Below are 18,263 nucleotides of genomic sequence, written 5' to 3' on the forward strand. Positions count from 1 at the left end.
CCTAGTTATGATGGAAGAAAATACAAGTATTATAACAACTGCTTTTTCTTTTCAGATGTAACATTTTTAATGGGGAACTTTTCTTGGTAATGTCGGGGTCTTCAGAGGACCTTCTGTGATTCCAGCTGCTCCTATTTGTGTTCAAAAGCCATTATTTCAAAAGGTCTCACATGTAAAAAAAATAAGCTGGTCCTAAAAACAGCAAACATTAAGAAACCAGGCTACCCCAGTTGTACTGTCCTCACTATGACAGTGCAGAGTTGTGATACTAATGTGCGGAATGGTTTTTTGGTGTGTGTGTGTGTGTGTGTGTGTGTGTGTGTGTGAATATGTGTGATATATGTCTATAGTATTTTCATTAAAACAGACCTTTAATACTAGAAAAGGATACCCACAGACTCCACAAAGTGTCTGTTCGGTGTATCATCCAGTTATGAAGGCTGCACATCAGTGGTACTGGGCTTCTCTCTTTCATTCCGCCATTAAAAAAAACAGTAGGGGTTTTTTTTTGTTTTTGTTTTTTTTTACTGCCAGGTGGTAGGTAGAAAAGGGGTGAGGAATCACAGAGTATGAATTAAAGAAGAGGTGAGCCATGGGAGGATACACATATCTGGCTCCATCTCGTGTAGCATTTAGGAACCAATGGCCCTTTAAAAATTGCAAGTGAAGCAGCACTCATCAGGAGAAGGAACGTCAGAGTGAGCAGAACAGCAGCTGGGCAACCAACAACCTGAGTAATTAGCAATTCCAAATGGAGACTATACTGACTGAAAATACAGAGATTTTGTCACACATGCTTAATAACTAAAAGTAAAATAAATAATAAAATTATTATAATCCCAATTATTGTATTTCCAGAAGTGAAGCCATGTTTGTCTGTTTCAGTTTAAGTTATAATACATTTGTTAGACTTTAAAGTGCCACAAAAATACTCTTAGTGTTACATTATATACTAGCAGGGAGTGCTCAGCCCTGCATAGTATTCTTAAAAACTGAAAATATTGTAATTTTTAAGTGGGTAGTGCACTTTGTGAGTTTGAACCAATCACGTCAAAAATCAGGTAAAATCAAGAGTCACCTTCTGGTCTGCCATCTTGGTTCAAAATGGCACCTGATACTCAAACATTATGGGAAACTGCTCTGCACACCTGTGGAAGCCCTCATGTCAAGTTTGGCGATGATATCCCTAGAGGCAGATAAGCCTATGCCAAAAAACAGGCCAAACAAAAATGGGAGCTGTGCCAAAAACTGTTCTCTCTGACGAAGGCAGGAAGACACCTTGGAAGTGAGGAATTCTAGCGCTTCCCCACACACTTTTGCTTACCTAAAAGCTGGTTGTCGCCCTCCCCTTGAGGGGAAAAACTGCATTGTTCCCTCTCCTGTCAGGATCATTTGCCACTGGACAGAAAAGCCATCATAGCTGAAGTGTCTGAAGTCCATCAGCGGACAAACCCATCAGGGTGCTAATCCATACAGCTCAAAAAGTCCTGATATCATTTGCCACCCTCAGGGCTACTTGCTCTGTTCAGCTGTGACACGTCCGTTGTCTGCTTCACTTCTTTCTACTGCACTGTCATCACAAAAGCAATCCATCTACTAATCTTTGAAATGGCAATCTGCTTGCCCCCTCCAAGCTATTTCCCCATTCCAGAAAAGCAACACTGCACGCGTAACTGGAGAAGTGCCCACTTCACTGAAATATTAGCTTACATAAACAAGTTGTATTTTCACAAAGTAATAAACCAGTTATATGTAGGAGTTGTGCTACCGACTCTCATTATGGATTTATTATCGTCTCTGTCTCAGAGTTTCCAACATTACCTAACATAATAAACCACATCAACATCTGTCTCACAAGTGTGCTTACCACAAATCTGGTTAAAATAGACATTAATGCTGCTCAGATCTTTACAGAAAACCTCTATAAAGGAGCTTCAGGAAACTAATTTGCCCACGCCACCTTTTCTAGTATGTGGGGAGACAATATGTAGACAGACAGTCCCTGCTGGGTTCTGCTGTGCACAAAGAACTGTGAGTGAACAAAGGCAGCCACATTGACTTAAAGTGTCTCTTCACCATAATAGATTTTTGTGCACCCACATATCCACTGCATGTGGCACTTTTCCAGTTACTGGAATTGGGCTCTTCTTGCTTATCCAGAGCTCTGTGTGCCCATCCCAGCCCCTACATCTGAGCCTAGAGTTTCTGGTTTAGGGCTAGAAATCAGAGCTGGGGTAAAAAAAGATAAGAGACACTTAAGTGCTTCAAATACACAGTCTGTTGCAACAATCCTTACAAAACTCCTTTAGCTAGGTCAGTATTAAATAGCTATGTTGTGTATGGAGGCTGGGGTGGGTAGGTTGTCGACAACGTGTGTGTTTAATTTGTGCGATTTCAGCTGGCCAGCTGCCAAACATGTAAAGCTGGGACTGAGCAAGTTAACTATATGCAAGTTGTAAGTTGACCTGTACACAAATAGTTAGATAACAATTCAGTATCTGTTTGAAGGAAAGAAACAGAAAGGCTGCAGAGAGATAAGAACAGGGTATACATAACAGCACAGTGCCACTTATGACTGACATGACTGACATCACCCAAATAAACTGGCCCACATCTTAAAATCAGTTTCTGCTCTCTGTCCTGTCACTGATTAAAAACTCAGGTGATACTTAGGGTCTTCTCAGAGATGGTGCCACAGTTTTGCAAAACCCTCTTTGGTGAAATCTAACAAGCTCTCTCCTGTCTCACTTTCAGCTAGAGTGCTAAGATGGTGGTGGTGATGATGATGATGATGATTTAGACATGCTTTCAGCATGAACTCTTGGACATCCCATGAAGCTCAGTGTTGAAAGATTCAGTACTTTTTCACACAGCACATAGCTCAAGTATGGGATTCACCGCTACAAGAGGCAGCCAACTGAAATGGCTTTAAACGAGGATCAGACAAATTCACGAAGGATAATCAATGGATATAAACAGATCTCAATGACTACTAGCCACAAATGGCTGCCGCCCTGGTTGGAGGCAGCATGCTTCTGAACATCAGTTGCTAGGGAACACAAATGGGGAGCCTGTACTCAGGTCCTGCCTGTGAGTTTCCTGTAGGTATTTGGTTGAGAACTATGAGAAAAGCAAGCCGGACTACATGGGCCTTTGGCTTGATCCATCAGGGCTCTTCTTATGCTTACACAGAAGCTGAAAGCTCCATTTGTGTATCACTAGATCCATTCGCTTCTCTCTCAGATCTGCAAGTGGTAAGAGCACCGATACTGGTGCCATGGCATAAAACAGTTTTTCAGAGTCATCCAAGAGACGCTAGGGCCATTTGGAAGTTCATAGGGAGTTGGTTTCCCAATAAAAGTATCAGTAAATAAGAACAAGTTTCACTGGATGACTTATTTCTTCATCACTACTGTGTATGCCTTGCCATTTGAAAGCAGGCATACAGTGGAGTGGCGTGTGTGATCTCTGCTCATGCAAGGCACTGGTGAAACGCAAAAGGCTTGACTAGCACTATGCATGGACTTTCTTTTTTCTTTTTTATAAATTTTATTTTCCAATTTTGGATCCCCCCCCCGAAGACATACAAATACAAAACTTCCCAATAAACATATATATTTTGACTCCATCCCTTTTGCAGTTCCTTATAATTTTTAATACTGTGTTTCCTACGTTATTCGATTTATTAGCTATTCCCTGATTTTTCTTTAACGTTGCATTTAACTTCTTGCTTCACGTTAAGCCTGCTAACGAGCTTAAATGTATACAAAAACTTTTCAGATATTCCACAAATGTTTCCCTCTATGCATGGACTTTCAAGGCAGCTTAGAATGTTTCCCACCATCTTCTGCAGCAGGTAGCATTGCAGAAAAGCTAACCTGATGGCAGTAAGTTTGAAAAATCACTGCTTTAATTCATGAATCAAGAATATTTCATTGTTTTGTTACAGCACATTTATACACTACTGCTTGCATCCATCAATATATTTATGTTTGTCATGTAGCATACCTGGGTTCGTAGAATCTCACTTTTCGACAACTGCATATCACCAGTCAGCTCTTTCACTGTGATGCCTAGTGGCTCCAGCCGCTTACTGAAGTAATTTGTCATCTCAGCTGCCAATGCCTTCATAGGAGCAACATAAACAATCTGCACCAAAAAGGACACCAGTTTGATAAATGAGCAAAGTGTACAAGACTGTTGGTTTTGTAGCAACTGATACAAATCACAATTTATTGTGAAATATTATACCTAGCACTTACAGCAACGGGGAAAAAACTTAATAGTAGTATATGGAAAGTGGTTATCGGTGCTGGATAAGTGTGTAGCTTTTTAAAAGACAATAGATTTTGTTTACATGGGCTTATCATTTTGAAAATTGGTTCTGCATCAAAGCTAAATATATTTTCAAAGCTTTTCCCATGGGTAATAAGATTTTCAGAACAGAAAAAGGAATTACATAACAGAGATGAAGTAAATCAACAGGCTCCATCTCCGTGTGACTTGGGGAAAACACAATGTCCTTGAAAACTTCTTGAATCCATATAAATGTGCACAACTCTATAATGGGCTTTATCTTACAAGTTATAAAGCTGTCCTGCAGTTCATTAAATTCCTACCTTAAACTCGTCCTTTTTGATGACTCCTTGCTGAACATGCTGACGGATTTCATGCAAAACTGTTAACATGGCAATGTTAGTCTTTCCAGCCCCAGTGGGCGCACAGATTAGCATGTTTTCATTTGTATTGTAGGCAGTTTCAAACACTATGGACTGGATTCGATTTAACCTTTTCATGCCCTTGAAAGCAAGTTGCCCAATCTGCAAAAAAAGTCCAGAAAAGAAAAGAAGCATTCAACTAAATAATTAAAACAGTTGCTGTTGACAAGGATTAAAGTCTACAATTCTCTCCAACTTTAATATGTCCAGTTCATCGTTATGAACTACACCAGGGTGGAGAACCAGTAGTCCTCTAAATGATACTGGACTCCTGGCTCCCATCAGCCCCACCCAGCATAGCCAACAGCCAGGGATTATGAGTTATATTATTTGTCCAACTTTTATTTATTTTGACTATTTATGTATTTCTTACCTGCAGTTGATTCTATTTGGTTTATATCAAGGTCAACAAATGCAATCAATATTAAAAAAGTTAAAAACAAACTATAAAATGTAGCAGGAAACCCCCCCATCATTCAGTTTGTACAAACTTCACACACACTCACACTCACACACTACATACGCTACGCTTCTGTTATAAATTAATAGAAAATCAACCATACGTCGGATTTGCACTGTTCCACTTTTATTTTACTCCATGAAGGAAGGACTACAAAATGGGGGAGGTTTGATACAGGCCAGGTCGCACTGGTTGATGATCTCCGGCAGGCTAGGGACAAAGGTGAGAGCTGTTTCCTAGTTCTGCTGGATCTCTCAGCGGTGTTTGATACCATCGACCATAACATCCTTCTGGACCGTCTTCTGGACTGTCATACAGTGGCTCCGCTCCTTCCTCCTGGGCCGTGTTCAGAAAGTGGTGGTGGGGGATGAGTGTTCAGACCCCTGGGCTCTCACTTGGGGGGTGCCTCAGGGTTCTGTCCTCTCCTCCATGCTTTTCAACATTTACATGCAGCCACTGGGAGAGATCATCAGTGCGACCAAGGCAGTTTCAGTCCCATGATGAGGCCTGAATCCCGACTGGAAGGGATCCAAATGGTCCGCTTCTTCCAGGCGTGTCTGGAGTTGATTGGCAACCACTCGCTCAATCACCTTGCGCAAGAATGGAAGATTTGAGACTGGGTGATAATTGGCCATCATGGCCGCATCTAAAGATGTTTTTTTAAGAAGCGGTTTAATAACCGCCTCTTTCAGCGGGTCTGGGAAGGCTCCCTCACGGAGGGAAGCATTCACCACCCCACGAAGCCCATCGCCCAGTCCTTCCCGGCTAGCTTTTATAAGCCAGGATGGGCAAGGATCCAGGAGACAGGTGGTTGGCTTCACTCGTCCAAGCAGCCTGTCCACATCCTCAGAGGTAACAGATTGGAATTGATCCCACACAACTTGACTAGACAGGACTCTAGCACTCTCCCGCCCTGGCCCTGCTTCCACGGAGGAGTCTACTTCTTCCCGAATCTGAGCGATTTTATCTGCAAAAAACTTTGCAAAATCATTGCAGGAGATCATGTGGCCCGTACTGGGCCCCAATGTCGCAGGTGGTTCCGCTAAATTGTGAACCACCTGAAAAAGTCTCCTGCTGCTGTTTTCTGCAGATGCAATAGAGGCGGCGAAGAACGTCTTCTTCGCCGTCGTTATCGCTACTTGGTAGGCTCGACGTTGAGCTCTAACCTGTGTCCGGTCAGATTCGGAATGAGTTAACCGCCACCGGCGCTCTAGCCGTCTCAACGATTGTTTCATTGCCCTCAGATCCGTGGAAAACCACGGGGCTGTCCGGGCTCCATGCAATCGGAGAGGGCGCTTCGGAGCCAAACAGTCAATAGCCCTGGTTAACTCCACATTCCAGTGGGCCACCAGGGAATCGGCTGAAAGGCCATCAACATGGGATAAAGCATCCCCTACCACTCTCTGGAAACCATTTGGATCCATTAAGTGGCGGGGGCGGACCACCCGAATTGGTCCCACCTACCTGCAGAGGGGATGGGTCGCAAGAAGTCCAGTTGCACCAGGAAGTGATCTGACCATGGTACTTCTTTTGTTTCGCTTTTACTTAGATTCCACCTAAACATTAGGAAGAACTTCCTGACAGTAAGAGCTGTTCGACAGTGGAATTTGCTGCCAAGGAGTGTGGTGGAGTCTCCTTCTTTGGAGGTCTTTAAGCAGAGGCTTGACAACCATATGTCAGGAGTGCTCTGATGGTGTTTCCTGCTTGGCAGGGGGTTGGACTCGATGGCCCTTGTGGTCTCTTCCAACTCTATGATTCTATGATTCTATGATTCTAGTGTCAGATCACCAACATCCATAGAGGTAAACACCTGGTCCAAGGCATGTCCGCGGCTATGGGTTGGGCCAGACTTATTCAGGGACAGCCCCATGGAGGCCATGCTTTCCACGAAGTCCCGAGCAGCCCCTTGTAAGGTCGTGTTGCCATGGATGTTAAAATCCCCTAGGACAACCAAGCTAGGTGTCTCCAGGAGAACATCCGCCACGACCTGAAGCAGCTCGGGCAGGGAATCCTTGGAGCAGCGGGCTATCCCTGTCTAGATAGGACATAGCTGGACTAAAAGTTGAAGCCAATGGAAGGCACTCCATGCCACCAAGGCTACTTGAGCCTCAAGTGAGAGCAGTGCATCCAGAAGTTGCCTCAAGTTGTGTTTGAAGCGGGCAGGGGGAACCTGTGGTCCTCCAGCTCCTGCTGGCATACAATTCCCATCATCCCTGGCAATGGATATGGGAGTTGGGACCAATCACAACTGAGGTTCAGCAACCTGTGGTGGGCCACAGGCTCCCCACCACAGTCAGGAATGTATAGTAATAGAAGCAAATGTTAAAAAGCAATTGAAATGATTACGGGGATCAAGCATCTTCTGTACAAATAACATCAGGACTTTTAAGTATACAGGGAGCAGAGAGGATGGAAATTATTATTTCATTTTATACAGTAAAACAAAAACAAAGCAGTTTTAAGATTTCCTCACAGGAATGCACAATAAACCTATGAAACCTACTACCACAGAATATTAACACATCACTTACGTCAATAGATATTTTTTTTAGGTAAAGGTAAAGTGACCCCTGACCATTAGGTCCAGTCGTGACCGACTCTGGGGTTGCGGTGCTCATCTCGCTTTATTGGCCGAGGGAGCTGGCATACAGCTTCCAGGTCATGTGGCCAGCATGACTAAGCCGCTTCTGGCGAACCAGAGCAGTGCACGGAAATGCCGTTTACCTTCCCGCCGGAGAAGTACCTATTTATCTTCTTGCACTTTGACGTGCTTTCGAACTGCTAGGTTGGCAGGAGCAGGAACCAAGCAACGGGAGCTCACCCAGCCATGGGGATTCGAACCGCCAACCTTCTGATCAGCAAGCCCTAAGCTCTGTGGTTTAACCCACAGAGTGACCCATGTCCCATTTTTTTTTAAAAAAATGAGATGGTAAATTCATGAAGGATATATTCACGTAGTATATTCCTGACACTCAGATAACAGGGCACAGAGATGTGGGGGCATGCAAGCTTTCCTGGCACATTAGGCTGGCCACAGATACGAGAATGTTGAACTAGACAGATCATTTATTTCACCTAGTATAAGTATTCTACAGCTGTTGTGCAAGATTATGCGTGTTAATATACGCAATCTAAATTTTTTAGCAATTTCATAATCATGCTAACTGGGGTCAGGCTTGGGAATGAAAAATGTGTTCCCTTTGTTTCTACAGCAGTTCTCAGAAACTCACCACGTGAAAAGTCAAAGTTATCTTAAGGTTTTCTATTCCAGGTGTGATCAATTCATAAGTGTAGAAGAAAAAGAGAAGGGCAGAAACAGTTTCCAGGAGAAGAATTGCTACCGACATGCTTTGATTTTTTTTTTTAAAAAAATAATGGTTACACCAGGCAGAGGAGGAAAAGTAGTAGGAGTGAGCAACGACAGATTTTTCAAGATGGGCTGGCAGTCTGTCAAGTCACTACTCCTAAAAGACGGCAGGAACAAGAAATCAAAGCCCAGAAAAAATGAAGCGATCTTGGAAAGCTCTTCAAACATGTACTTCTAAGAGGCATGAGGAAAGAGAAGGAACCACAATTTATGAAAACAACCTAAAGAATAGTCTGTTTGAGCAACACACCTTCAGATGCAGATCACTGCTCACGAACCCAAGTCTCTATTCTTGCCTGTTTGCAATTGATCAGTTTGCAGCAATGGGAAAATAGGCAAGGGTTAACCATTTCACCACTTCCCCCCTGCAACCCCATCCCCTCCCCTCCACCAGTCACTTTCCCTCACAATGCAATAAATGTATCTGGATGGCTACAGGAGCTGGAAGAGGTAAAAAGTAATGTTTAGTGGAAGTCCAGAAAATATTTCGCTTTTTCTGCTGCACCCCATTTAATTAGCCAGCGCCTTTGCAGCTGTTTCAAAACGACCTGAATTGCCAAACTCAGATCTGACAAATTGGTAGTTCTGAACTAGTTTTCTGTGTAAGAAAAGGCAGGGGTCATCATGCTGCAAATGCAAAAAGCTGAAAGGTAAAAATGTTGTTATTCTTTTCCATTGTGAGGGATGAATACCGTATTTTTCGCCCCACAGGACGCACTGCCCCCATAGGACGCACCTAGGTTTTTTTTAGGGGGGGGGGGAAATAAAGAAAAAAAATTCTTCGGAGGGTTGCGCGGAGTGCAGGCAGCTCCGCGCAACCCTCAGGAGCCCGGCGCGGCTTTGCGCCAGGCTCCCTAGGGTTGCGCAGAGCTTCCTGAAGCCTGGAGAGTGAGAGGGGTTGGTGCGCACCTGTATTCGCCCCATAGGATGCACACACATTTCCCCTTCATTTTTGGAAGGGGAAAAATGCGTCCTATAGGACGAAAAATACGGTATGTCTACTTATTTTTTAAATCTAACTATAACAGGAGCTATTTCAACTCCTTATGCCAGAGAATTCTACATCTCAGTTATAAAATTTCTTGTCTGTCCTGAACCAATTTACAGAGCAATTCTAACTACTGGAAACCAGCATAACTTACATTAATGTAAGCTATCCCAATCCAAACGCTGTTCGGAAGCCTCTGAGAGGGCTACTGACACCTAACCCAGCAGGTGAGTATGGGCCTGAGTTTTGAGACTTGAACCCTAGGTCACATGACTGACCAGAACAGGGAGTTGGAATAGACTTAAGCATTTCCTAGCCTCACACCTGGAATTTGCATATTTTTAAAGTTAGACATTAATCTGATTATGGCTTCCCTTTCTCAATGAAAACTTTCCCACTTGTCATGTATTCCCAAATTCATTGCTACTTATGACTCTTGCTTGATTTGATAAGAATTAATTGCTCTTGAACAACATGTTTACCTAACAAAATAATATAAACAAGTAAAATGGAGAAGAGAATTGAACTTTGCCATGGCTTTGATTTGCCTTGAAAATTATCATTAAGTTTGTTCTTTCCCTGGACAGCTTGACCATTTGGACTTTTATGGCTAAAGGAAAAAAATTGGGACAGTATAATTGTGCATTGATTAATGGGTATGATGCTGCCAGTTCTTATGAGTTGACTCTTTTAAAAGGTTTAGAAGCAGAATTCTAGATTGCTGTGTAACATCCACTTATTAAAATAGTTTTTGGGAAGATGATTTATGATGGTTGTAAGATATTTTATCCCTTCAAGTATTTGTCCCTTCAAGTCACACTTTGAATAGGAAATACAAAGGAGTGAATAGAACAATATCTCACTGATACCTAGTTGCCAGCTAACCTGTGGTGGTACGTTAGGTTAGTGCCTCAAAGGCATTGGGTTTAAATCTTATATCCCTGGAGGTCACAGAATGCAAGGAGCTCGCCTGTTTGTGGAGTTTATTGTTCCTCTACTCAGAGTTGCATTTGTTTTTACCATCCGTTGATCTGCTGAAATGTTCTGAAAAAATCCAGAGCCAATCTATTGTTCAAAATTTGCTAATAGCTAAAAATTTCTTTGCTGGACCACAACAATATCCACCTATTCCAGAATTCCGCAGCTAAGAAGCAATTTAAACCTGGATCTGCTACAGTAAAGAACATAATTGAGAGGATTTGATAATATATTAACCAACTCAAAAGCCCTGTGGTCCGATACATATTTCCTTTGAACAAGGTTCTGTGGGACCTTAATGTCAGCCATGAAGTGTCCAATAGCTGCTTATTTCCTTCATTCCACTGTTGATTCTGGCAGCAACATAACATCACATTTTCGATGAAAAGGCTCGGCTGGTGAGCAGTTGCACTTCTGGATCATGACAGGACACAGGAAAAGCCAATTAGCCACCTGCCAGCTAATCTTATGCCTACAGCCAACATTGTCAGGTCCTGTTATTGTAGATGAAAACAGTTCTGCTGTTTGTGTTACAAAAATAGTGATCTACCCTAGTTTCTCCTCTGTGCCACTGCAACAAGCAACAACACCCACTTGTTAGAAAAATCAAGTGAAGTACAGAGTGAAGATGGCAAATTAAAACTGGAATATAAAGAACAAATGCAAGACTATGTTTGGCCATGCAAACAAATTTAAAAATTCACCCACCCACGTTTGCCACTGTGACAAGACATGACCAAAGGCTTCTCTCAGCATCCCTGTCTCTCTTCTTCCTTAGATTTACACCAATAACCAAGCACTTGGATTGCAAAAACAAACCAGCAACAAAGAACTGGGGGATTAGTACAACTCTTCCTTTAAGCTCATAAACTACAGATGAATACATGTGTATTAACACCTCAGGACACATGAAACAAACCACTAGTTCAGGTTCAGATTCTGGCATGTTTCATCATAGGCACAGCAAGAGTGTGGGACCAGCGCCCTGGGGGTTCCACTCTTCATTCACATCAAACAAGTTTTGTTTTAACCTATAGTTTACTGGGAAATGCAAACTGGGCCACTGCTTTTATTTTTGCATGTTGCTGTATTCATGTTTCCCCACTAAACAAAATTTACTTTCGTTTGGGAACAAAATAAAGAACGCTGTGGTACCTTAGTTAACCAAGTTACAGAGGCATGAGCTTTCATTCACCATTTGTCTACAGTGGTACCTCTGGTTACAAACTTAATTTGTTCCAGAGGTCCGTTCTTAACCTGAGGTACCACTTTAGCTAATGGGGCCTCTTGCTACCATCGCTGTGCCACCACCATGCGATTTCTGTTCTCATCCTGAGGAAAGTTCTTAACCCAAGGTACTACTTCCGGGTTAGCAGGGTCTGTAATCCGAAGTGTTTGTAACCCAAAGTACCACTGTACTTCATCCCATGCACAAAGTAGACAGTGAAGATGTTGAACACCGCTGTCACCTGTGTTTGGGCAACATTCAGAATAAACTACAATGCACTGTAGATTAAGACTGCCTTTGAAGACGTGTCAAAAGCTTCAATTGGTCCAACACTCCTAACCAACAAGAAATTTAGAACAATGGTCACCAATTCTAAAACAGCTTCATGAGCTCTCCCTCCACTTTATAGGTGATAATCTATAACATTTTACTTCGGATCTGAATACTTCTAGAACTTCCTGTTCCTATATGAACTAGTTGGCTCATCGGATCAGGAAAAACTCTTCCCAACCTAGTAAGGTAAAGAGAATGACCATTTGGCCTTCTCTGTCAAGACATCTAGATTATACAATACCCCGTTATGAGTTGTTGACACAAGGTGAAAACCCAGGCCTTTTAACTGAGGAACACTGTAAATTTATTTGGAGCCTGTTTTTAGCACTGTTTTAGCCTGCCTGCTATTTTACATGCTGTTTTAACTATTCCCCCCTTTTATATCTCTTAATTTAACTGTTTAAAAGTAATAAATTACAGACTCTCATGAGTCAAATGAGCTATTAAACAAGGTGGAGTGCACAGCTTCCAAACAATGTTTAAAGCTACATTGGGGTGGGAGGAGATAAAAGCTCAACAACCCATTCAACAAAATGCCAGGTCACTGTCGCAGGAGGTAACTTTGCTGGTATTCCCTACTTTTGAACAGCTTGAAATTAACAACATGAGAATGCACAGGGATTAACTCTGTGTCAACCATAACTAAACTACAGAGATATTCAACAGGTGCCCGATATGCTCATCCAACCATATTCCACTCAGCCTTGCAGTCACATTAGAAAACAAATGTGCTCTCTAGAAGAGCACCTGGTTCACCCTACTGCACTTTAAGTTCTTGGAAAACATGATTTCACAGCAACAGAAGCACAAACTGCTGGAAGGTGTGCTCAACAAATGTGTATTTACTGCGAAATAAAATGGTTGAGGAGAAAGACCGTGAGTGAAATTTCCTTCTCTACAGGCACTAACTAATGGCACAGCTTCCAGCTGTTCAGGCATGAGTCACGATTAAAGCTCTTAACAATCTTATCACTTTAGAGATTTCCACATGTACTGAATAATGATTTTCAGAGTACATATTTAACTTGCTTGTTCTCTTATGATGGGAGATAAACCACCTCCTTCAAGCTTGGTGCTACAATATCTATTTAACAAAAAGGGGAAGAACTAACACACACTACTTTAAAGGGTAATTATAGCTGACAGAGATAATAAACGTTAACCCGTCAAGTAGGAGTGAGGCAACAGAGAATGGAAAGAACATTCTTCTGGGGGGGGGAAACACAAATGTCGTGAGCATCTACTTTTTAGAGTGCACTTATTTTTTTCTTGTTCTTTATCTCATGCAATAGCAAGCTAGAGTAAGCAACTAATTATACGTAAGCGTTCAGGATCCCAATAACTCTTCATCAGGTTAAATAATAAAAAATATAAGGCGGCGGGCATAAAGAAAAGGCTGTTCCTCAAGCCATATATGTGTGTATTTTGTAAGCATCTTAAGGTAGAACATGAGAGAAAATTCAAGCAAAGAAAACTTTTTTTGCCTTAAAAACTTGAAAACCTGTACGTTTTGTGACGTTTTGGTTGGTCTGATAACGATATTACCTAATGTGTATTTTGGTCGTCCCCCCCTTATGGGTTGACATGGTTACCTTTGTGTTTGTTTGTTTGTTTGTTTGTATCCTAATTTCAATCTCACAGCCCCAAAGCAGATCATCTATTGTGCCAAAATTAAAGCAAAAATGTATTAAAGCTGATAATTTGACAAAATTAGTACCATTACATTAGTTTACACAGAAGGAAAATTGGGGGGTGGAGACTTGGTAAAAGGCACATCTCATATTGATGCAAGCTATTTACTTTCAGGCAAAGAACATAGGAATACAAATATGGACAAGCTTCATCATGACAGTACCTTCTCTAATTTTGTGTCCTACCATGTCCCCCTGACACCCATTTTGTTCTAAGACAAACCCCCTTGGAAGCCATTTTGTAACTGTATCCCACTGTACTCTGAAAATCTGAAATGTGCCCACTGCATCAAAAAGGTTGACAACCCCTGTCATAGATGATATCAAGTTGTGGCATCCAAATTACAACATGGGCTTCTGTTTGCACAAATGGAACTTCCCCTTTCTTCCCCTGACAGTACCCCACTTCACCAGAATCTGCTACAGAAGGCTGGGAGACCTTTTGGGAAGAGCATCTGGTATACTTATGGAAAACTCCACAAGCACATCTTGGAGTTGGCTGAGGACCCACAGAATCCTAACTCCACTTCATTCCACAGACATATCCCCAAAAATGGCCCTACCTACGCCAGTCCTGGAGGTGGTGTAGTTAATTTCTTTCAGTTGACTGCAATGGAAGAAGACGCACCCCCTCAAAAAGGTAAAAAAATAAAGTCTCCCACCTCTCATCCTGGCTGCTATGTGCTGATAGGGCTTAGCAACATGTGATAGCTCCCCAAAGAGATTCCACCCTGTTTCCCCCCACAGAAAAACACCCAGAAAATTCCTCTGTAAACTCTGTAAACATTGTTTCTATTTTAAGTGTGTTTTATACTTTGAAACATTCTAACAGGCAAATTCTCCAAGTACCTAAAATATTATCAGACGTTACAGCCTGTTCTGGAAAAGAATAGTTTCCCTAATAATTATCATCTATAATTTTTTAGGGCACATTATGTATATGTTCTTAATGTCTAAGACTGAAACAACAAGGTGGCAGTTCATTATTGTTATAAAAAACATACTTTTAATATGTAAACCTTTAAAATAATTAAGAATGTTTCTACTGTTTGTATAACTTTCATCAAGCGTGCTACACAGAAATCTTAACTCCAGTTAATAACAGTGTTCAAACACTGTTGTTTCCTAGTAATTATATGGGAACAAAGCAGAAACTTCATGTTTCCTGAAGTAGAAGTTACACAACACTTGCTTTTAGAAAAACTGAGAAAAACTCTGTACATTTTAATTTCACCAAACATTTTCCTGTTCTTGTTTTCAACGTGAACAAAAATGAGGTGTGGATTTTTGTTCTTAGCTAGAACAAATTAAAAATCAAAATTAAATATAATTTGTGAAGGTGAAAATGTATGGCTATAATCTGAAGTACAGCCTTAGTATGCAAAACATCCCTGACTAAATTCCTGCCATTTTCAGGTAGGGATAGAAAAGACCCCTGTCTAAAACTTTGGAGAGCCACTGCTGGTCAGTGTAGAGCTGGGTTGGAGAACCTGTGGCCCTCTATATGTTGTTCGACTACAGTTCCCATCATTCCTGACCACTGGCCATGCTAGCTAGGTCAGACGGGAATTGAAATCCAGCCACATATGGAAGGCCACAGGTTCCCCATGCTCAATGTGGACAATACTGAACTAGGTGGATCAAGAGTATGACTCAGTATAAGGCAGCTTCTATGTTCCTGTTCTAGGAAACAAGTAAGAAGGTTGTAGAATGAGGAACAAGAGGAGCAAAGATACACTGGGAGTTTAACAAAACACATTGGACTGACTCTAGCAATTCCATGACATTTGCTTTAACAGCTGTATTTGAGTCCCAAGAATTCTGAATATTTATTCCTCATTTACTGGTGGTAAAATACATTTATGTCCAGTGATTTTGAGCATCTCTGGGGCTGGTCCTGGGTACCTCCATTTATTAACATGGATTTCACCCTCTGATCAGGGGCACTCTTTCGTTGGACTTCAGCTTCCATCAGTCCCAGCCAGTTTGGCCAATGATAGGGGATGGAGTTGTACTGCAGCAACATCTGAAGCCACATGTTCTTCATCCCTGCATAAGCCCAACCCTTCAGACTATTAGCAATTCACCACCATTACCACTTCAATCCAGAACTCTCCCTATTTCCCACATACATTTCAGCTTCAGCATGGCTTGAGACGCTCCAGCTAGCACCCTAGTTTCCCATTGGTTTACATGATACATATTCTGTGTCCAATTTTGTCTCTGGACCAGCTCAAGGCTTGATGAGCTACAATGCATTCTGAGCTAAAAAGTTTCAAACTAAATGTTTATTTTTACTTGTTTGTAACTGCACCTTTTGTTACACTAACACAGGAACAGCTAAGAGAGCGAGGGAGCCATATTCAAATGGACAATAAACCGTGGAATACTGATGTACAAATAGAGAGCATTGATTACAATCAATAATGCAAATAGAAGCTTTCTACTTGGTAATTAATACCGTGATTAAAATCAATACCCATGAGTCTTATGGCCATGTCCCTTCATCACCAATCCCTGATTTTATAGGTATGTTTTAAATTTTTAAAAGGATATTAAACATTTTTTTCTTTTTTTAAAAAAGATAAACACATGAACCAACACTTAGCATCTATTTTCTACACTAACTTTTTTCAAGATGTCTGCATAGCTCTCATGAATACATTATGCCTAGACAGCAAGTGAAGGTGTATTGTTGGTTAATATGAACTCCCTACTCACTGTTCTTTCATTGCACTGTTCTAATAAAGTGCATCTTGCTATACAAATGTATATGATTCTTGTAGACAGTGATACTGCATCCATTCCAACAAAATGCATCAGTCTATAAACATTTTTTTTGTTTTTTGAATGCTGAAACCCTCTTTGGAAGGAATGGAGGTGCCTGAATCCAACTTTACCCCCTCACTTCTCCCATACTGATCAGCACAGGATTCTGGATATTGGACTGGGCTAGAAAATGCAACTGGCCCAGTTCTTAAGCCATGGTTTGAAGTTGGTTTAAGTTCCTGGCTTGTACTGAAACTGACAAGTATAATTTTCCAGTTAAGACTAAATGGGAAACCTTGGTTATGATGTAGATTTCCTTGTTGAAACTGCAGCTCACCACCATAAGGAGGTCTGAATGGGCTGTATGTGTGAGCAAAAGGCTTGGGCATATCTTGCATTAATGAGCAAGCATAGGCCCACAGCGTGGCTCAAGGTTTCATGCAGCTGAAGCCATCCTGGGGAGAGTGGCTCTGTAAGCCCCTGCTAAATAAATGCAAGTGGTCCTGTGATAGGGTCTCACCCAGTATTGAAACCACCTGCCTGATAAAGCCCAGCTAGCTGCAGCCAAACAACTTGCTAGCAACCAAATGCCTGGGAAGTTCATGCCAGAAGATAATCAGCCTAAGAATAATGCCTACCAACTATTTTCAAAACTTGCTTTTATAAACATTTCAGAAATGTGGCCCCAATACGTCTAGGCAGAAGGAAAAAATAGCACGACTTCAAAAGAGGAAGAAGATAAATTACTATATTACATCAGAATATCTGAGCAAAAATGAAGGTCATTAAAGCTGGATTTTATGCTATCCGGACAGCTCTTAAAAGATGCATAAATAGCATTTTAAAATTTTCACGTCTTAATAATGTACATGGTTATATAAATGACTGCTATATATAAATACACCCCATCCTTCCCGTTACCCTCCTCAAACAATAACTTGTTCTGCATTTTCAAAATCAAGTAGTCCTGCCATACCAAAAAGTGATAGTGTTCAGTTATCTCAGGAACTTCTCTAGTGCACAATATGCACCTTTCAAACAGCGATCCTTTTGTCATCAGAACAGTTTTAAGGGGATGTGGAGGTATGCAGGAGGCAGGGGAATCAAAGCTTGCCTCCTTGCCCTGTTATGCCAATGGATTTCTTCCAATACCAGACAGACAGAGCACTGGTTACTCCCAATAGTAAGGATTTCCATGTTATTAAAATAGTGGTAGAAGAAATGTACACTCTCACTCCTATCCCCTCCTGCTTGTTTTGCTGCAGAATGTTGTTATGGCTGCACACATTGCAACAATATTCTTCAAAAGACATCAGTTACTGTCAAGCTTTCATGAAATATCTAAAAAACAATAATGATTGACCTCATTCTTCAAGGGAACCTAAGAAACAGTCAAAACATCCTGAAGGGTGACGTCAAAAGTAAAATTTATACATTAATATGTCTGCCTTCAACCAGCCCTGCTTATTAACTAAAACCATAAAAGCAAGAAAACATTATGGAAAGAAAATGGGTATTGATTTTGTAATCATTCCTAACCATTATGCAAAGAAAAATATGTACTTTTTTATATTTAGGCCATCGATTAATTACAGCAAGTGAAAGAAAATGGAAATGACATGAAACAAGGAAATAAATCCTATCACAGCCATCCACTTTAGGTAACAGTAGAGCCATTCATCAGCAACATGGATGTGTTAGGTAAGCCTTTCTTTAACCTTAGAAGAGCGG

The 18,263-nt window shown here is 41.4% G+C and overlaps 1 protein-coding gene across 1 annotated transcript in view; it reads right to left on the minus strand.

The window, feature by feature from the left end:
• Nucleotides 1-18,263, minus strand: part of ASCC3 (activating signal cointegrator 1 complex subunit 3) — a 204,620-nt gene that overhangs the window by 152,972 nt on the left and 33,385 nt on the right. Inside the window, exons 9-10 of the mRNA XM_081856656.1 lie at nt 4,620-4,820; nt 4,009-4,149 (exon numbers count right to left, since the gene is read on the minus strand). Coding sequence (XP_081712782.1) covers nt 4,009-4,149; nt 4,620-4,820 — 342 coding nt within the window. The remainder of the gene's footprint in view (nt 1-4,008; nt 4,150-4,619; nt 4,821-18,263) is intronic.

Source organism: Podarcis erhardii, assembly GCF_964252035.2.
Source record: "Podarcis erhardii genome assembly, chromosome: 3".
Taxonomy (NCBI): Eukaryota; Metazoa; Chordata; class Lepidosauria; order Squamata; family Lacertidae; genus Podarcis; species Podarcis erhardii.